General features: G+C 36.5%; 2 protein-coding genes and 1 long non-coding RNA gene across 3 annotated transcripts; 2 read left to right on the forward strand and 1 right to left on the reverse strand.

Moving 5' to 3' along the window:
* Positions 1-3953: 3953 nt before the first annotated feature.
* Positions 3954-7595, reverse strand: LOC117323497 (trans-L-3-hydroxyproline dehydratase-like). Its single transcript, XM_033878753.1, has 4 exons — positions 6872-7595; positions 6407-6559; positions 5392-5531; positions 3954-4843 (listed from the first exon to the last, which is right to left on the reverse strand). The coding sequence occupies exons 1-4, from the start codon at positions 7341-7343 to the stop codon at positions 4586-4588; spliced, it is 1023 nt and encodes a 340-aa protein (XP_033734644.1). The 5' UTR covers positions 7344-7595; the 3' UTR covers positions 3954-4585.
* Positions 7596-15727: 8132 nt separating this feature from the next.
* On the forward strand, positions 15728-22205 carry LOC117323499. Its single transcript, XR_004531751.1, has 4 exons — positions 15728-16396; positions 19887-20039; positions 20301-20438; positions 21162-22205. It is a non-coding gene; the product is annotated as an uncharacterized LOC117323499 (long non-coding RNA).
* LOC117323498 (trans-L-3-hydroxyproline dehydratase-like) lies at positions 17357-18233 on the forward strand. The gene has a single exon (XM_033878754.1). The coding sequence runs from the start codon at positions 17633-17635 to the stop codon at positions 18116-18118; it is 486 nt and encodes a 161-aa protein (XP_033734645.1). The 5' UTR covers positions 17357-17632; the 3' UTR covers positions 18119-18233.
* Positions 22206-22342: the final 137 nt, after the last annotated feature.

The raw sequence follows: 22342 nt of genomic DNA on the forward strand, positions 1-22342 counted from the left end.
AGGTAATACAGGTACACAAAGTTAGACCAGGTAATACAGGTACGCAAAGTAACCAAGCGATGTAACCCAGGCTGACATTAAATTCCATTCCTATAAATCTTGCAAAATATGACAAAAGTTGTCCAAAGATTGTTCCTATGTAGCATTTTCAATTTCATGAAAAAACAAACGAACTAATAAAAAGTAACCATGTTTTTTTTGTGAACACAGATGTATTCGATGTATTGTCGCTTATCTTACGCTACCAAAATTGCGATAGTGATCACTCGGACACTAAACATGATAAGGGTCTTCGATATATCTCACATGTAGGACATTCAAACTGATGAAACTCAGATGAAGATCCGAGCCTTGGTACAATCTCAGTCACAGGGGCTTGACATATTCCTATGACCAAGAATGAAAAAAAAATCAAGTCCGACCCCTAAATCTGGGTCATAGGAACGTGTCGAGCCCCTGTAGTTTTTATCATCTGTCAATAAACGTGACACCGATTGCTCTGGATTATGGTGGCTGATTACGGTCATCTCGTGTTGTCGTTATGTCGCGTTCAGAAATGCGCGACAACACGACTGGGCTTTAGGTGTGTTTTCGAGAAAAATCGCAGTTACTCTAAAACTGAAGCCGCTATGAAAGCCGGACTTTCAGCATTTTAAGTTTCATCCTAAACCACATTTTTCGGCATAGCCGTATGATAATCTTTTGTCCCCGGAAATGACGCGACAGGTGGCGTTACTGGTCAAGACGAAGTATGTGATTGGTCAATGTAGCGGTAAATGCAAAATGCAGTTATGCAGTTAAAAACGGAACAAAGTTAAGGTTGAATGCAAGCTGAATAAGTGGATACATCTTTTCAAATGACACATTAATACAATTATATTCCTGATAGAAATGCAGTCGTATTCAGGCACGTAGCTGCCTATACGCAAATACGCAGTTGCGTACACATCAGTTTTCAACAACAACAAAACAAAAACAAAAACAAAACACTCAAAACAAAACAACAACAAAACAAAGAAAGAAAGAAAGAAAAAACTCTGTTATTTATATGAGCTTATCTATACACAAACTATGAATGCTGTCCCTAGGTGATGGTTCTAGTCAAACCCACTAATTGATATAACTATTCATTACGTGGTAGGGAACGCAATCAATCGGTCGGTTAAAGTGGGACAAAGAAAAATCCCAAGACCTGTTTCTTTGGAAGAAATTTCAGCTCGCCCCGCAGGAACCATCAGCATCAGAAACAAGTCAAAATGGTACACCAGATGTAACAAAGCTCCCTGGTGGTTGTCAGAATTGCAAAATGCTTACGCTAACATTTTAGAGCATTCAGGACATAAAAGATCAATGGCAAATTATGCATTTTATATACAAAATTTGCAAGATATATGTATATATGAGAGGTTGAAGCAAATTCTAAATAGCACACAAAACTTAGTTTTGATATCCAACGGTTTACACAAAATATGGAGAAAATGAAAATAAATCCAAATAATTTCAAAATTAGTTGTCAAATAAAAAAGATGCCAGATACATATGCATGTACTAATATAGACTTAAAATCTTAATATAGACGTAAAAGTGTTTCGATCAGTTTAAAATGAGCTTTGATACAAAAACGTTAAGTCCTAAACATAGGAAACTTAAATTAAAACAAAAAAATAGAATAATTCAATAATATTTTTTTGTAACTTTACTCTAATAAATGATTATTAACTTAATTCCTGTTTGGCGTCCTCCACCTCTCTTGTCTTGATCAATCAGTCTATTTGGTATTTTACCTTCAAAATAGAGCAAATTATTTTCTAAATTCTCCTAATTTTCTTCTGTTTATCTCTCCTACCATTCCCTTTTACAATACATATTTATTTTATACAATTCAGATTATCTTTTTTTTATACTAAACAGATTATATTTTAAATATGTCTCAAATACACGTATTTGCTTTTTTGCAGTTAGACGTACATGTAAAACCATTTCAGGTAAAAGTAGATTCCAATTGATTCCACGAGGAAAAGGGGTATCTGAAAGCTCTTTACACATGTCAGACACTCTAACAGCTATATTCAGATACGTGCTGAATGTAAACTATATAGCATTGTTAGATCTCATATCCCTTAAAATGTATTATCTTATTATATAAGATATGTTATCACAATAATATGCCGAAACACAATACAACATAGAATTATAATTGAAATCATTCCATTATAACAATTATACACAACGAGAAAAACTTTTTTTTCAAATATATGTGTGTATTTCGGCACAAATTGCATGAAACTTGTAGAAAAAATAAGTGCCTACATCATCTATTGTTAAACGTACATGTAGTGAATGAGCGAACACTGGAGATAATATCTCATTTACATATTTAAATTGCTCATTTAAATATGATTTAAAATTTGGGCATAGTAGTTAACATTTAATTTTTTTCTGGAGTCTGATCTAACCCTCCATCCTCCCTTTGGTGCCATTCCTATAAAGGACTACTTACAACCGGAAAACAGGGTAAAGTCTGATTTACATATTTGTTACTGTTAATCTTAAAATGAAGAACAGGTCCGGAGTTATATATGCGCATAGAGTACAAAATTCACTATTGGAATTTTCGTCACTACATGACAGTTGATAAGATGCAGGCATGAATCAATACTTTTAAGGAAATCGTTTGCTTTCAAACGTTAGGTGAACGTTACTATACGTATGCTTAGAAATGTTATTGAATACATGAAACACAGCTTTCTGAACGCAGATAGACACAGAAATCTTATTTTGAAATGTACAGATTTTGATATTATATATGTACCCTTTGTCTGATCTTCAATGAAATTAGTAATTTAATGTATTTTTAAATCATTAGGTTTGCACACCAACGCTGTCACGAATGTTTTGCCTTGTATATCAAGGTTGCTAAATAGTGGGATTAACGTCTCCAAACGAGACCAAGCGTGGCTTACCTGGGTTGTCACATGAACACAGTTCACTGGTAGTTAAGCTTCTGAACTCTGACCCCTATCTGAGAGAGTGTCCTAGGCTCGGCTCTAACCGGAGCAAGGACATTAATCCTCGTCAATCAACCCCTATCTGAGTACATGTATAATGATAATCATTATAATTCCAACTTTTAACTTAACTCTAGAACACATGTCGTGCTATGTTATGACCACCGGTACAATTAAAAGATTCATTTATATTAAATTCAATTCGACTTTACTGGAACTGTTATAACTACAATTGCATTTTTATATATAAATGTATTTTACCTACACATACCGTCATGAAAACATCCCCCATTGTCGCAATGATCATCCCAAAACGTCGTTTACGCGCCACTTAAATACAAGGTTGATCTCAGATTTTTGGTCTTGATTTCTTTCTTTTACATCCCTTCCCACAGGAAAGGTTATGTACATATGGTTATTGAACACATATTCGGACATTATGTAAACGTGTTCCAAGCGTGGAAAATAAGGTAAAGTCAACACAAATTATCAATCTAAATGCTGTACAAGGCTCGTCGTTTCAAGAAAACAGGACAACGTAACTATTCGGACATCGTTAAATGAAGGACTTAAATTGGCCAAACACTTAACTGTATATCATAATACGGTACTCATTCACCCCTCATTTCATTTCTCTGCATACACATACAAAATAACTTGGCTACGCGCATGGTATTATCACCAAACTGATTCAAACTGATATCATTTTGTTATCTGTGCTGAAACACATTAGTTCGTTCATTTATTTCACCAGCAGTTTTATATTATAAACACCAGCATTTAAACTATGCTAAGCTTAACATAGCAAATCGTTCCGGGCACACTTTAAGGAATATTGATGAAACTTGTCCCAGTTCCATAATTTTTGTTTTGTTTAACGTCCTATTAACAGCCAGGGTCATTTAAGGACGTGCCAGGTTTTGGAGGTGGAGGAAAGCCGGAGTACCCGGAGAAAAACCACCGGCCTACGGTCAGTACCTGGCAACTGCCCCACGTAGGTTTCGGAGGGCTAGTGATAAAGTGTCGGGACACCTTAACCACTCTCCCCTCACGGTTTCTGCCGATAAGTGATAAGTTATATCCCAATAATTGTATTGCTGATCTGGTCGCCGGTGGTTAGTTAAACAATATCTTATTTGATAACAAGTTGTACAATACAATAAATCAAACGTGTACAAGAGGATTTGAGTTAACAAGCTTAGAGCTTATGTAAAACCGTCTCCTTAAATGTCCATCGCCTGATTAAAATAGCATGTTCTTGGCATTAGTTACTGCATGTAACCAGAGACATATATACAGAATAGTTATCTCTGCTCCAGAGTCCATCCTTGCTGTGATTGGGACGTCCCCGACGATTATCGGTATGGATGATGATCCTGGACGTACCCTAAATACCTGTTCTACCTCCACATCTGAAGCTGTATCCTCTGTATATATGTCTCTGATGTAACGTCCGAACAGATAATGTCAATAAGATTGTAAATATACGGATAAACATGTACATATCAACATTTCTTATGTATAAACCAATTTACATATCTCCTAAAATTCTCAATACCGTAACTCTCCTTATAAAATTACAATAGAAACCCCCTCCCTATGACGTCATCTTCCTCCAAGGAAAACTCGGAAGAACCGCTGTAGTACCCCTTCCCGGAAACTTCAATGACTACCGCTTTGTATCCGCCCCACGTTACTTCCTGTACTGGTTTTGCCTGGAACTCGGATTGAATATGGCTCCTGAAAGTCCTGGACTGGCCGAGCTGGACGAACCCTTTGTGGTACAGAAGCGCCACTCTGGCAGTCGTACCGGACCCACAGGGAGATCTGTCAAACTGTACAAAAAATGTAGATATTACAATGCTTATGTTAGCTCATAAGTATTTCCACAGAAATATTTCTACACGATTACATCTTTATTTTATTATTCATGTGGACAAGGTACGTTTTTCAAGAATCTTGAAACGGCTTTAATACGCTGAGATGGAGAGGACAATGCCCCCAGGAAAGGTTGTACAAATGCTTACGAACTATAAATTTGAACACAGGCGTTGGATTTGGTTAGTTATAGCACAGGCGTAAGTTTTGTCTCTATTGATACTAACCAGAAGCAGACGCCTGTGGTTATAGAAAACACCCCCACTACTATTATATTTATTGTAAATATGTTTTTCTCTATACGTCCTGTCAGTATGTGAAAAGAGAATAACATGAATTTGAATTTGTACTATGTTTTTCCTATAAATACTAATCAGATTCAGGCGCCCGTGAGTTGTATTCACGTGCACCGCCAATACTTGGAATAGTCGCATTGCCGAGAAAGAATATTATTTGCAGAACATTAATGTGACATTTTTATAATGTATGTGAATAATATCGCGACCTGTTTCTCTGCAAACACACAAACATGTGTTGACGGGATGTCAGCTCGATCGTCTTGTCCATCCGTTACGATGGTCCCATACAGAAAGGCCAAATCGTCACTCTCCGGGTGGCTTAGTTTTAACTGCTTCTTTAGAGCGTCTGAAATAACAGCACTACTTGAATTCAAGTAGGAAAATACCAAGAAGGGAAACATTTACATATTGGTTTGATATGAGTTGAAATCACCAAAAACGTATGTGTCGGAGCGACACGCATACCCCGACGGTTACCAAGGAAACGTCTGGAACTCTCTAGTGTGTTAACTGTTCAACTTTGTTAAGAGATGTAGGCATGACTTTTCAGAACAGTATCATATGTCTTAGTAACATATGTTTTAGTAACATATGTCCTAGTATTACATGTCTTAGTAGCATATGTCTTAGTAACACATGTCTTAGTAACACCTGTCTTATTGTCATATGTGCTAGAATTAGATATCTTAGTAACATATGCCTCAGCATCATATGTCTTAGTATCACATGTCTTTGTAACACCTGTCTTAGTGTCATATATGCTAGTATCATATGTCTTAGTATCATATGTCTTAGTAACATGTCTTAGTAACATATGTCTTATTAACATATGTCTTAGTAACATATATATTAGTATCATGTCTTCGTAACATGTCTTAGTATCATATGTCTTAGTAACATATGTCCTAGTAACATCTGTCTTAGTATCATATGTCTTTGTAACATAATTGTGTCCTTGTTACACGTGTTCTAGTATCAGGCATATATATATACACACTTACCTCAAAGGCACACTGTCTTATAGATATGTACACGTGTCGTAGTTGCATGCGTTCGTCTTAGTAATATATGTACACGTATCGTAGTTGCATGCGTTCGTCTTAGTAATATTTGTACACGTGTAGCGGTTGCATGCATTCGTCTTAGTAATATATGTACATGTGCCGTAGTTGCATGCGTTCGTCTTAGTAACATGCATAAAATAACAAACCAGTGAGTTACCCGTCGTGGCCGCTGCCGCACTCCTGATGACGTCAGGGGCTACGTCTCCTAACCGGAAGTTGTACTGAGTGTCGGGCACAAAGGCAAAGAACGCCCCTCCGTATACGATGTCTGCTACGATACATCCGTAACCCGGAACATCCACGGACACACCTGGACCGAAATAATAGGAAATCAACAGTACAGCCAACACTTATAAAACAAGGCTGAATATCACCAGATAATGGTGTACCTGTTCCAAACATTCTCCGGAAGATCTCTTTCTATCGTAATGACCATATTAATTGTTATCATAATTATGTATATCACATATTGTGTTAGGAAATAAACAAATTATCGTGGAAAACTATATGTCATCAAAATATACTGAAATACTAAAATAAGTATCTGGTCAAGCAAAATAAAACAGAATGTAAATCTAATATATATATAATCAGCATTTGTATGGCCTTTGAATAATTATACCTGTTGCGAAGACAAAAGCCGGGACACTGTTGAATCGGACGTTTCCGGTCTTTCCACCTTTATACTCCACGAACGCCTCCACCAGTCCGCATGGACACTGGATCGCCACGCGGGTCTCCGGACTGGAAGGGTTCCGGACTAATCCCGAATCTACGGCATATCGTCCAAGGGCGATAACTGCGTGTCCACACATCGTACTATAGCCCGCGTTATGTATAAACATTGTGGCCAGGTCGGCGTCCTTGTCATCCGGCTCTACCAACAACGCGCCAAACATGTCACGATGGCCGCGAGGTTCGCTCATCAGTAATTTCCTGTAAGGGTCGAGATGTTCCCGGGTGTAGCGAATCTTATCCAATATGGTGTCGCCCTTTGGAACAGGGAATCCAGACTCGACTATCCTTAAGGGTTCTCCGCCTGTATGCATCTCCTTGGTTTTGATGACAACAGTGTTAGGTGTTGGTTCCGCCATTGCTATCTGTAGATACTATCTTCCTATGTAGGTAATGTCGTCCTTTATATGATAACACTGGCCATCGTCGCTGACATACATACATATAGTATGGGAGCTCGAGGGTGGAACAACACGACGTTTGTATCATAGGCACTTCACGGTATTTGGTAATTGTTAAAATCCAATACTATACAGTACATATCGAGGGTATTGCATTTTAACTCGGGGTGTTAAAGTGTACCCGATTTGCTATACCAAAGACCTATATTAATATAGAGCAAGGGTACGTAATTTCGCACAGTACGTAAATTCGCATACCTGACGATTTTTTGCGTTTTTCCTCCAAGTGGTCGAGGACTGTGCTTTTTTGTTTATATGTTGACTATTGCCAACCTTTAATGGAACATTTGCCGTTTTAAGTACATCTTTTCAGATTAAGTTCGTTTTGAAAACAAATTTTAACTGATACGACTCTCGTCCGATAAAATTGATACCGGATGATTAAATATTTTATTTAAAATAATCCCAGTTATTGATTGGCATGTGAATTCGCAAATATTTAAAGAAAATACAATTTGATCAGATTATAAACAAAACTTATTACAAATCCACCAAGTATAACTAATAACAGCGCTGACCTGCAGACACCCCGTCATTTTCACCGCCTTGTTTACATTTACCTTCGTAGGGAGCGGTCATTATTAAAAGCAAAAATAGCGGTAAATTGGCACTTTCCAATTTTACATTATTTTGTTTTTAAAGATTTTTTTTTTAATTATGGCATTGGGCTTTATCTTAGTTTAGAATGTTGTTTGTCTACAAAATGGCTGAAAACTATTTTTACCAACAAAATTAAAGAAGTTAGATGGGTGTGCGAAATTACGTACCCGATCGTCTTCAAACCCAGCAATAAACACAAGTTTACAACAGCTCCCTTTCGCAGTGATACGTGTGCGCATATCAGGTTGCACACATGTATGTTACGAAGCATTTGTACATCTAACAATGTGACGTATTCTTTCTTGATTTGAAATTGATTTGACGGAAATGTATTTCAAAACATACCGAAAGTGTGCGAAATTACGTACCCCCACTCTAGGTCTCTGGCTATACTAAGCTTATAAAATGTGATTTAGGATGAAACTATAATATGCTGAAAGTGCGAGTTTCATAGCGACTTTAGTTTTAGAATACATATTTTTTGTAATTGCGATTTTTCTCGAAAACACACCTGAAGCCCAAAGCTGTTGACCTCGTTTCGGTGACCTCTGACCTGTGACGTCACAGGTTTAACGGGATCAGAGCCGCCATAGAAGAATTAGACAGGCATCATGTAAGTGCTGAATAAACCTTTTGAGTTATATTTGTGAATAAGTTAATAACAAGTGCTACCGAAACCGGGGACATCTTATTAATATTCTATTATAACGGGCCAAATACAACGAGTATCATATTACTAATTTTCTATTATAACGGCAATCAACGTGTAAAATTTGAATAATTTTCTACTTAAACGGGTCGAATAACATGTATAACATTTGAATAATTATGTATTCCCAAGACTAACTGTATTTGAAAGACCATTTATACCCGATACAACAAAACTATGGAACAATCTTGATATTCAAACCCGCTTATGTAATACTGTTTCTACATTTAAAAGTAAAATTGCTCTAAAATGAAAATATGCTTCAAAGTTGTATTCTTCAGGTGCTCGGAAATTGAATATCTTGCATACAAGGCTTAGGTATAAATGTAGCGCTTTAAGTGCAGATCTAAAACGTATTAATTTAATCGAGTCGCCTATGTGTAGATGCTCTGATGGTATAGAGAATGCAGAACATTTTTTGTTAGAATGTCCATTATTTGTGGCTTCTAGAAATATATTGATACACAAAATTACTAACGTGGTGAATCAGAGAGATAGGTCTCTGGGTGAATGTACTCGATATATCAACAGATATGTTGCTATTTGGTTCTGACATGCTTTCTGAAAACGAAAACCGTACTTTATTTTTATTAGTCCAATACTTCATTGGCCATACTAAACGCTATTTGTGTAGTGAGTTTCTGGAAGTGTCTAGCGGTCTGCGGTGTACTCTGTCAATTGGCTATCAGGATGCAAACTAATGATTTGGTTGTTTTTAATATGTTATTTACAGCACAAGTGCAAAAACTATTTTCCTTCTGTTAAATCAGAGACATATATACATGTCTCTGGTTAAATGTAATGTATTTCAATAGTCTATCGAAACTAATAATCTGTTGGTATATTTATTTATATTATCTGGAATTGCATACATGTATACATATGAATATGTTAATCAGTAATAAAGTCATTTACTCTGATAATTGAAGTTTATTTGTGATACATGCAGCACGTTTCGTGTATATGTGCAGCATTCACTATTGTTGCTCTATTCTATTAGAGCAAGAAATTTAGCTAAATGCACTTAATATATTATATGTATCTCCATAGCTTTACATTGTAAATTAACTCATATTCAATCTAGACATGCGGGTACAGTGACTTTATAATATGACATATGTATATGGTAAATTTTATCTTATAGCTATTTTTGACATGTTCATATCATCATCAATTGTCTTTATTATTTTCGGTCATGTTTATTCATTTAATCATTTATGTTATACGGGAAAAGACGGATTATACGTTTTATACCTGTGTCTAAACCCATTTGAGTTTTGACAGTAAAATATGTTTAAATAAAAAAAGAATGTTCTAGTATAACGGGCCGTTTATAACATGTAACGACTAACATCATATCCTTTATTATGAGGGCATGGTTTGTTGCATACCAATATTGTTTTCGGTTATAATACTTCTAGTTATAGAAGTTTAAAATGCAGTTCATTCATGATGTGAAATAAATGCTAAGAATTTGAATTCTTACTAGCCGAAACAGCAATGGATACGTTGCAAATCCACTTCAGTACACTTTCGGATAATTGTCCGAAATTGATAAAACTTGTCCATGAAAGATAAGTAATATAACCCAGACAAGATTCATAGAGTAAATTTTCAGCATCGTGGGTATATGAATGAGCCAACTTAAGTAGGTTAATTATTCTATAGGCAAACCTTTGCGATACGAATTTGGTTTGCTTGTAGGGAAAACGAAACTCACTGAATTAAAAAAAAATCAAGCTCAATTTACGTACAACTTATATTTATTTTATATAATTATAAAAGCATATCTTCGGAACATTTTTGATGTGCATGGAAATCAAACGCGTCAACTCACAAATTTTAAAAGCAATTATCGGTGCGTGCCGATTAGAACGCCAGAAATCACAGACACCTGTGGTGCAGTGACAGGTATGACGAGCTTGTGGACCGTAATTTCACACCTGGTAATTGTTTAGCGGTATACTAACCCACTCAAACTTGTCTGTAGTTTGGATACTTCTTCGTCGTAGATGTCGGGTATGGGTTTGAGTTTGGGTCGTAAAGCTCTTTTTGCCCTACGTTCAAAGTGTAATAATTTGAACTTAAATGTAAAAACTATGTTGCATTTGTTTGATACTTATATTAGCAGTATTCTTTGCTATGCCTGTGAAGTATGGAGTACTCATAATGCTTTGGAAGTTGAAAAGGTACATTTAGAATTTTGTAAAAACTTACTGGGCGTTAAAAAATCTACCTGTAACGCTATGATTTATATCGAACTTGGGCAACTCCCACTGAAGAATATGCAACTTAATAGAATGTTAAAATTTTGGTTTAAATTGTTGAATTCTGATAATTGTATACTAAGAGAGGCTTACAACTTGCTCTACATGGAAATTGAGAAAGAGAATCCAAAACAGAATTGGCTCTTGCATGTGAAGCACAAATTATTTAAACTTGGATTTGGATATAAATGGTTACGTCAGTTACCTTCTGATATTGTTTATATGCCTATTATAAAAGAAAGAATTAATGACCAGGCCTCTCAGACATTGTTTAACTCATTACATATGTCGAGTAAATGTGATCTATACAAACATATGGTTAATAAAGTAACACTGCAATTCTACCTCACCAAATCATTACCAAGTCAATTGAGAAAAATGATAACAAAATTGAGACTTTCAGCACACAATCTAGCTATAGAATCAGGAAGGTATAGGAATATTCCCAGGTGTCATAGGTATTGCATTAACTGTAATTCTTTAGAAGTTGAGGATGAATTTCATTTTTTACTCGTATGTCAAAAATATTCAACTCTTAGAGGAAAATATATAAAGATATATTTTTGGAAAAAACCTTCAGTCTTCAAAGTAATAGAATTACTGAACACAAATAGTCATAAAGAATTGAATTTGCTAGGAAGATTTATCAAAGAAGCTTGTGGTTGCAGAATTGTGTAAATATACTCGGTTTGTGTAGGTGTTGAGTTTTGATGTAACACGTTATTGCATAATAGTGTACTTATAATTGTTTAACCTCCCGGTGTCCGTCTGTCGTGTTTACCAAATGGTATTATCTGATACTTTTTTGCCATGTCTCTCTGACTGACTGTTATAAAAGTTCTCCTAGAATCCTTATTCTGTAACAGTGTAATATAATTAGTATCAATTCTGTGATTGGGCGCAGCCCTTGTAAGCCCTTGTAAGATTAAGTGGAATAAAATGTATTTTTTGCTGATGTTGCCAGTAGACAATATGGTTGATTAATACTCCTCATAATATAGTACATATGTCGGTTAATCGGTTTCCGTATTTAATTATAATAAGTCAATTACGTTTTGTAATTTTATTATAATACATGTTGTATCCATTTATATATATATACATATATAAATACATGTATATTAATTTATGTACTGATGGGTCATAGACCTAAAGTCAATAAATTAATTGAATTGAATTGAGTTCCTTCCTACACCTCTTCTTGTTGTACTTGATAGTTAGCCATACTGAGAATGATGCATTTTCTGGTGATAGACTGTTATATATACTTATTTTTAAACTTGGGTGTTCAGTGCATGGCATGTAGCTTGGGTGTTCAATTTTCTTCATTAGCTTAAATTAGTTACAACATCTCTCCTGAAGATGAAGATAGCCTAATTAGTGACACCTCTCCTGAAGTTGATGATTTGTAATATGGGGGATACATATAAAAATAAGTCAATTATATCAAAAATGTTAAAATATAAATAACTTAAAACAATTTATCATCTTATTAAAGTGCACGTTTTATTTTTTAAATTCAAACCATCTGTGAATATATGGATAAATCTATTATTTTTTATTTATTTGTCAACTGATATATTCAGTAATAGACACCTTAATTTACCTGTACAGGAGGTGCTGGACGCAATATGTCGTACCAAAGTAGGTAAGGCGGCTGGAGTCGACGGTATTCCGGCGGAAGTGTTAAAAAACGACGCCTGCGTGGATATCATGTTCTCATTGATCAGCTATTGTTTCGACCATGGAATCGTCCCTGATAAATGGAAGCAGGGTATCATCAACCCTCTTGTCAAACCAAATAGTACTGATCCTATGGACCCTTTGTCTTACCGAGGTATAACCCTATTGTCCGTTCCTTGTAAAGTTTATTGCGATATCCTCAACCGTCGTCTTTCTTCCTGGCTAGAGGAAAATAATATCCTACACGACGCGCAGAATGGTTTTAGGAAGGATAGAAGTTGTCAGGACCACGTGTATTCGCTATACAGCGTCGTGAAAAATCGCATCAACGCTAAACAGTCGACCTATTCATGCTTTATAGACCTACGCAAAGCCTTTGATACGGTCGTCAGAGACTGTTTATGGTATAAACTTCTACAGACTGGAATAAAAGGTGAGATTTTCAAGGCTGTTTTTGCTCTTTATGATGGTGTTTCTTGCTGCGTGCGCGTCAACAACCTACACACTGATTGGCTATCTGTGTCACGTGGGGTAAAACAAGGTTGTTTAGCCTCCCCAACACTCTTTACAATTTACATTAATGACTTGACTGAGGAACTTAACGCTTCAGAATTTGGTATTGACATCGATGGTGTCTTGCTTAGCTGTCTCTTTTACGCCGACGACATTGTGTTAATGACGTCATCAGAAGAGGGTCTCCAATCCCTTCTGAACATTGTCTCATCTTGGTGTTCTCGATGGCGCCTTTCTGTTAACGCTGGAAAGACTAAAGTCATGCATTTTAGACATAAAAGTAAACCTGCTACTCAGTTTTCGTTCACCTGTAATGGACACTCTCTTGAACGTAAAGACCGTTATAAATACTTAGGACTCTGGTTCGACGATTACGCCGATATGAACATCGCGGTGAAAGAACTGTCTAAATCCGCAAGCCGAGCCCTCGGTCTCCTCATCTCTAAGTTTTATAGTGCCGGTGGAATGACTTATTCAGTATTCACAAAGTTATATGAGAGTCTTGTTGAGCCTGTCCTTCTTTACTGTTCCGGTATTTGGGGACAGCCCCAAAGAAAAGAGATAAACAATGTCCAAAATCGCGCTATGAGAGTTTCATCCAAGAACACCTCTAACGTCGGCATGTTTGGAGACATGGGATGGTTATCTACGCAAAGTAAGCAACACATCGAAGTATTTCGTCTATACTGTCGAGTTAACTCTGTTAATAGTGATCGTTTACTCAATAAAATTCATTTGTGGTCCAAGCGGAGAGGAACTTCCTGGGATTCGCGGGCACTTCGGCTTAGCCGCAAATATGATTCCCAAGACATCGTAGGATCTGGATCCAAACCCACGAAACAAATCATGAACATGATCAAATCTAAAATTAGACATAAAGACGAAAGTGAGTGGTTTGGCCAGATGTGGAATGACCGTGGCAACCCTAATGGAAATAAATTACGGACTTACAGGATTTATAAGAAAGACCGAATAACCGAGCAATATGTGAACATTTACATGCCTAGAGCTTACCGAAGCGCGCTAACCAAGGTGAGATGTGGTAGTGCACCATTAATGGTAGAGACTGGTCGCTACAATAGACCTCCTACTCCATTAAACGAGAGATATTGTCCGTTCTGTGAGGATGTAGTCGAAAACGAAATGCATTTTTTGTGTGTCTGTAATACATATAGTGACTTAAGAGTTAATCTTTTTAATCAAATGGAACATAGTGATGTAAATTTTAAAAATTGTGATCATATTGGAAAGTTTAATTTATTAATGACAAATTCAGATGTCCAATTTTTACTTGCCAAAACTGTATTTTTAATGTTACGTAGAAGAAGAACGTTTATGCAATTTATTTAATATCTGTTTCTTATTTTCCGTGTCTGTTAATAGCCTTTTAATTCATAAAATTGATATAGTTAAGACACATTTTATAATTATTTTATGTTGTCTATGTTTTTTTAGTCATAATGATATCCACATATATCTTATGTATAAATTTATAAATTTTATGATGATAGTATTAGCATGTACATAAATGATAGAGATGTTGATATTTATACCATATCTAACCTGTCACTCTGAAAGAGTATTCAGTGATGGGATTTGTGCGACTTGTCGGTAGGGATAGGCTCAACCACTCTCGTACTTCTCCCATCACTGGCTTTGGTACAAGTGTATTTTCAAACAAGTACTAGTCATAATATAGTTGCTATCATTTTTAATTATTTATACATTCCGTCCATATATGTGCGTATGCAGTTATATTTTAAACCCGATAATGACTCTTTTAAGAACTAGATCTTTGTACTTTTAGTTTGTCTATTATGATTTCTGATTCGTATTGATATATTGTATGATATTATATATTTATTTAATAGTGTATATAGATAATGTTCTAATAGTGTCTCATAAGCCAAAATTGGCTGGATGTCGATATCAATTTTATGCTAAGTCTCAAATGCTGTTTTATTATGATTGTATTGACATGTGACACTTTAATAAAATATGATTGATTGATTGATTGGTAACTGGAACGTTGATTTACCTGTACAGGTAGCAGTTAACTTAAATGTTAAAACAACACTCCTCCTAAATTGTTTACATAAGGTTTTGGGAGAACCAGGATATATATTTTTCAGTTTTGGGAGAAACAGGATGACACCTTCTAACGAACTCACTTTAATCATTGCCTTCGGCCTCGGGAAACAGTTCACCTGGTACCAACACCTCGTGAAAACAGTTTTTATTGAAGACGTTTGCACGAAATATGAAATTTTAACAGATGCTAAATTCGGGTTTCGTCCTGGATTGAGCACTATTGATGCTATTATTCGCATTACATTCAATTATAACCAAAACATTATCGTCTAAGAAACGTTTACACTGCTGTTTTGTTGATTTTAGACAAGCTTCTGACTTTGTAGATAGGTTAAGTTTATGGCGTAAGTTGACTAGGCTTGATATTCGCGGTAACATTTTACTTATTTTTAAGTCGCTTTATAAATCAGTCAAATCTTGCGTTTCGCATAATGGTCGATGTTCTATTTTTTTCGAAAACAATGTCGGATTAATGCAAGGGGAAATTCTATCACCTCTTTTGTTTTCACTTTTCGTAACCGATTTTGAAACTTCTTTTATAGAGAGTGGTGCTAAAGCCTGTGATTTCGGTGAATTAAGCTTATTTCTCCTTATGTACGCAGATGATATTGTCATGATTTCTGAATCGGTGGAAGGTCTTCAAAGTCTTTTAGATAGCCTATATGATCTATACATTGCATATATTAAGCATCACTCATACATGATTTCTAGTGTTTTGTTTGAACAAATACGAACATGTAATTCGAAAAAAATGTTTGTTACATTTAGTAATGGGTTGAACTTTGACAAATAATGACACGAAAAACATGTAACGTGTCCTTTTGTAGGTTGAAAGTCGACACACCAACCAATGAAAGCTAAAGAAAAAGTCCAAGTTTGAGTAAATTTTAATTCCGGAGACGTCGGCATGTTATAATGACGTGACGTCATCGTTCTGTCCATTGTTCGATTGTTCTACGTCATTTATTTTCAAATCCAAGTTTGTTCAAAATCTCGCTTGGCACTTCCTAAGGAGAATCCTGTGGCACTCAATGGGTTTGACAACGTAACATATCAAAATCATGAAGAAAGGATCTTCAAACTCAATGGTGAGATATTCTATTTAACCTGGTTCATTCTGGCGAGTACATTTATTTTTTAAGTAAAACGACAGGGAGCGATATCATAATTGTCAACGCGTCGGCAACATAACATTTCAGTGAAATCACGCTATAAAATGGAACTTTTACGCTTTCTGATTGGTTAAGATTTTTTTTCATACCACTCTGAAAAGAATTCCGAGAATGGCGCGGAAAATGTGACGTCACAATACGACAATTGACGTTGCGTATTAATTTGAGAAAAAGAACCCCATATAAAACCAGTAAAATTGTACATAAAACATGTTTTAAATTAGAGAATTATTTTCAAAAATAAATTACAAAAAAATGTGTATAAGCGTTGATGTCAATTATTTTTAGTTTCATAGGGGTATGAACCTTTTTTTGTGATAACCATCTGTTGATAAGATATTATTGTGTAAACCACAATTACCTGTTTATGTCTCGCCCGTCATGTTGGTTCAGGTTTGGTAAATGATGTTGAAATAACAGAAAAAATAACATCAATATGTTGAAAATGAAAATGTTACTAGATTGGTACCCTTTGACTTTTTAACTGATTAGTTTTAAATTGAAATTTACAAAATTAAAATTAAGAGTAAACTCATCTGTAAATCGAGATGTCCATACTATGATAAATTATATAGGCTTGATTGTCACTGCAACTAGATAGTCAGACAAAATTTACCGAACATCAAACATAAACAAAATATTGCACTACTCGTGTTGTCATGTTCAAAGTAAATTGCAGGCGGTGTTAAATGAGAAACATGGTTTAGATAGACTTGCTTGTGTGTCTTCTAATTAAGGGACACTGAGAGAGCAGAACTATCCCATTGTAATGCTCGTGATCTTCAATCTCTCCTTCTTTTCCTCACTACTCAGATTTTGTGTTTTGTTTTCTTCTCTAGGTGTCCCCTTGACACTTGTCCTCATACGACCCTTCATGACTGTTGCGAGAACGTCCCAAAACAAAACAAATCATTGATTGTTATATGTGCGTGTCCTATGTGCAATGGTGAATTCATTTGTAGCTTGTAAGAAATCGAGTTACGCGACCTATGCTATTTTTGTCCTGTTCTATAAATGATTCATGGGTATTATGTTTCAAACAGAAGTGTTTAAAATATGATCGAAGTGAGAAACAGACCGTAGCGATAATTCACGGGCATCTTAATAGAGCGAAACCACACCACTTGACAACATCCAGAGAGAAAGACGACAATGGCAAAACGTACACCAAACAATGTCCTTATCAAGACGAAGGAGATGCATACGGGCGGAGAACCCTTAAGGATAGTCGAGGCTGGATTTCCTGCTCCTAAGGGCGACACCATATTGGATAAGATTCGCTACACCCGGGAACATCTCGACCCTTACAGGAAATTACTGATGAGCGAACCTCGCGGCCATCGTGACATGTTTGGCGCGTTGTTGGTAGAGCCGGATGACAAGGACGCCGACCTGGCCACAATGTTTATACATAACGCGGGCTATAGTACGATGTGTGGACACGCAGTTATCGCCCTTGGACGATATGCCGTAGATTCGGGATTAGTCCGGAACCCTTCCAGTCCGGAGACCCGCGTGGCGATCCAGTGTCCATGCGGACTGGTGGAGGCGTTCGTGGAGTATAAAGGTGGAAAGACCGGAAACGTCCGATTCAACAGTGTCCCGGCTTTTGTCTTCGCAACAAGTAAAACTGGCTAGGTTATTTCTTTAAAATAAGCGTTCAAAATACACACAAGATATTAGAACATTTCAATTCAAATTGGTAGTCAGATAGAGCATGGTCAAAATTTGACATTAAACTTCTTTTCTTGCATAATTTAATGGCTAAAATACAGTTATCAACATGTTTAATTTGAACTGTTACGTCGACTTCAATATAGAAATGTTGCAGTTGATTACATGGTCAACGTAATGACCAACGACACAAATCAACAAACAAACGTAACCGGTCAGCTTAGAAACAGTTAAACAAACAAATAACGTGTGTTGCAAACAAAAATCAAATCAAAATGTTGATAAATATAAAATTATTTTTGATCAGTGCTTGGTTTATCATCTAAACGGGAAAGATTTACTGTCAATATTTTATATCTACAGTCACATGTTAACGACATTTTGACTATGAGTGCGAAAGCATTATGAAGGTGCTTTTTTTTCTCTCACTAAAAAGCATAAACGAGGTCAAGCTTTTGTTAATATATATGAGGCGTGAAGTAATTGTCTGCTTTATCGTACATAAATGTGGGACAAGTCGGGACCTTTTCAATATTTATGCCCTTAATTGCTATTTACTTAATATTCTTCCTACTCACGACTTTTTATCTGAGAGATCTTCACGGCCCGCTTGTGAAGAGTGCTATACTATTTATTAGTCAGTTCGGTCTCGAGCTGGACAAAACGATAGTCCTGTAACACAAGAGGCAGCTGGTCGGCGATAAATTACCTGACGTTATCGTTCTGTCAACCTCTGCGTAGTAGACAATAATTGGTAGTGTAAATATGAAATATTAAATCGCATTGAAAGGCTCTTCTTTCATAGGCGACGAACATGTGGCAACCCCGTTATTCGCGTCAAAAACAAGAACTATTCGTAATTTTATGCCTTTTCTCTCCCGTATTATCAGTATGACAGTCCAAATTCTGAGAAGCAATTGAGTTCTTATGCCAATGTCTCAAAAAGGTTTTTATCCCTAAATACACCGAAATTTATTATATCTGTATGGGGCGTGTTATGCATAACATAATACAATGCATTTATTTTCGGTTTTGTTTGAATAAAAATGATAATTTTAGAGAAGCTGACTCGTCCATTATCCTTAATTTCGAGACATTCGACCATAGATTCTGGTTGATATTCCGTAAAAGATGTTTACAATGTGATCTAGATCTAAATATGTACACACGCGAAACTTTAAAGTTAAACGTTGACATCGACGATCTAAGTACCAATAGTCTCTTTGACGGCGACTTGCAGGCCAGACAAAACTAGCAATGGCGAAAATGACACTAAAAATAAATGTTGGACGTCATGGAGACAAGGGAAAAACAAACGAATAAGGTCAAGTTTGGGATCAATTATTGGTAGGATAATTTCCATCGCTCCTCCCATAAAAGTGAAAGTTATAGGAGATTGAGAGACTTCCTTGTTGAGCTTAAGAATCTGGGTTGTGGTTGTCGCCAAAGAGGAATCCTTCGTGAAAGAGGAAAGAGTGTAACATATAAAGTGTGGGTCACCTTACTAGAGCATATGGTTGAAGTTGTACGCTTAGAGAGTATGCTAGAGGTCGCTAGTTTGGTCCCAGATAAGATAGGTTATTGATACACTGATTCCATGAAAATCACACTCAACACAATTCCCAACGTTTCGGAACATCCTGCAAGTCTTTAGTGGAGTCACCAATCACATTCTCTTAATGATGTCAATTTGATTTTCCGTGTTCATAGACATTTTATCTTTTGCATTCAGGTATAAATGTGGAGGTTCCGGGGTATGGTCACGTGATTGCAGACATTGCTTATGGAGGGTCTTTTTTCGCCTTTGTGACTGACAGCCAGTTCAACTTCCGGTTGACAGAGGTTGCTCCGGAAGTCGTTAAAGCTGCTGCAGCGGCCACAACGGGTAATTCAAATTATCGATAATGCCGAGTTTGACCACCACCACGTGCGATTTTTAACATATTGTTGCAAAAGCTACAAAGACCAAGGATACTTTTAAAACATAAACCACACCAATTTCTAGTAACAAAGACAAAGTTGAAACAGAGAATATGTTTTCTGATTTTGATCTTGACCATGTTTAATTCTAATCCGGCCCAAGTGACCGTACCTCTCTTTAACATTCAATACTCCAATCTAGCTACACAATTTGTATTTTACCTAGACGCCCTGAAGAAGCAGCTGAAACTTAGTCATCCCAAGAGTAACGACCTCGCCTTCCTGTTCGGTACCATCATAACAGACGGGCAGGATGAGCGGACGGACATTTCGTCAACACATCTGTGTGTTTGCAGAGAAACAGGTGTGTTACCATCGGCTACATTTTAATTTTAGTTAAGACAGGAACGGGGCACAAATCCCTAACCAACGATCCATATATTATGTATTACACAGGCAAACATGTCTTCATGTTAATTCAGGTCAAATTGAGGCCAAGCTCAGGTCTTATTGACCTAAATAGAGCAGAATAGTCGATTCATATCAAGAAATTGATCTGAATTTGACCTGAAATTGACATGAAAATTTCACCTCAATTCACATGAAGATTAATGACCTTGAAATTGACCTCGTTTTCAGGTTATTTTCAGGTCAATTTCAGTTCAATATTTGTTCATGTCAAATTTACCTCAAGACATTTTTCGTGTGTATATGCTACATATAAGTTGATATGGACCGTGGGATGGGAATTTGTGTCAAGACCCTGTGAGGCTAGGAGTAATCCTTTACGAGACCCTGTGGGGCCTAGAATAATCCTTAACAAAATGAATGGGGCGCCGTTTTACTTTCTGTTCCATTTAAGCGATACCACTAATATCATGAAGCATACATTCTGATTAAGCATTTTATGTATTTTTTCGAGGGCGTCGGGTTGGGGTAGTAGAATTTTTATAATTGTATTTTTGCGTTGGATTATTATTAACTATTTCACTACAATGAGTGTGGGTTAAGTGAAAACTTAAATACAAATTAGAAAATGTATATAATAAGATTGTTTTTCTCGTGATTATTTTCGGAAACTTTACAGCTTGACAGATCCCCTTGTGGTTCTGGCACGACTGCTAGGATGGCGCTACTGTACCACAAAGGGTGCTTCCAGCTCGGCCAGTCTAGAACTTTCAGGAGCCATATTAAATCCGAGTTCCGGGCCAAGGCTGTACAGGAAGTGACGTGTGGCGAATACAAAGGGATTGTGGTAGAAATATCCGGAAAAGGGTACTACTGTGGATCTTCAGAGTTTTTCGTGGAGGAGGATGACGTCATAGGACGGGGGTTCTTAATTGAATAGTGTTGATTTAGAATTAAAGGATAATCGCACACACAATGACAAACACTACAAAAACGCACGTGTTCGATAATGACAATCATTAAAGGGTTTTGGACACAGAGTATTTTTCCATTTTCTGTTAGCCCGACCCCATAAATGTAGAAACCGACCTCACGTATAGATCCGAGGTTTGTGATTCGATCCCTACATGGGCTTCCGAGGAAGATGAAATTACCGAACGTCTTCAAGGTCCTGCAATGTTATGGTTTTGACCTTGGAAAGACATTTTGCTCATGTTGTTTTGGTTAGGGTGTGGCGCCTATTTTACTAGGGTGTGGCAGGCCTGCTGAGTGTTGTTCCGTGTTGTTGCCACTAACTACTACAATCAGACTCCTGCATCGAAATGACACTGGCTAAAATACGAGTAAGGCTGGACATTTATAAATTACATGAGTTTTTGTGACTGATGTATATGTAACTTCAATAAAATATATTTTATCAAAATAAAACTTAGCATACCAAGGAATCGGGTGTGTGCTGGGTGCCGGTCAGGTGCGGGATGAGGAGGACAGAAAACCCACTCACTTCACCCACTACCATTGACAACACGTGCATAAATAGTGGTGAGCTGTTAGAGTTGTCTCTCTTTGACCACAGGCAGTGATTGATGATCTTGGTCAAAGTTTTCACTATTACTATATTAGAAAATCATTTGGCAAGTCGACTTCAGTAACGATTTTGCAAGTCACTTGCTGGACAGAATAATTTTATGAACATATACATAATAAATATGGATTAAATCTGTTGAGGTGTTCACAACTTTCGACATTGATATTATTGTGTCCTCTTCAGGAAGTGCTAAACAAACGTGACGGGAGAATTTGGCTACTGAATGTGTTTTGATGTCAGTCCTCTGCCCAAACTCATCCCGGTTTCAAGCG

The sequence above is a fragment of the Pecten maximus genome, chromosome 3 (assembly GCF_902652985.1).
Source record: "Pecten maximus chromosome 3, xPecMax1.1, whole genome shotgun sequence".
Taxonomy (NCBI): domain Eukaryota; kingdom Metazoa; phylum Mollusca; class Bivalvia; order Pectinida; family Pectinidae; genus Pecten; species Pecten maximus.

What these genes read in the sequence shown, in the direction of transcription:
- LOC117323498 (XM_033878754.1), top strand. Translation starts at nt 17,633, where the DNA reads ATGGCAAAACGTACACCAAACAATGTCCTTATCAAGACGAAGGAGATG.
- LOC117323497 (XM_033878753.1), bottom strand. Translation starts at nt 7,343, where the DNA reads ATGGCGGAACCAACACCTAACACTGTTGTCATCAAAACCAAGGAGATG. An exon ending in TGCGGCAGCGGCCACGACGG is followed by an intron (nt 5,532 to 6,406) that starts GTAACTCACTGG and finishes CTGTTATTTCAG; the next exon opens with ACGCTCTAAAGAAGCAGTTA. An exon ending in GTGTGTTTGCAGAGAAACAG is followed by an intron (nt 4,844 to 5,391) that starts GTCGCGATATTA and finishes TTTTTTGTACAG; the next exon opens with TTTGACAGATCTCCCTGTGG.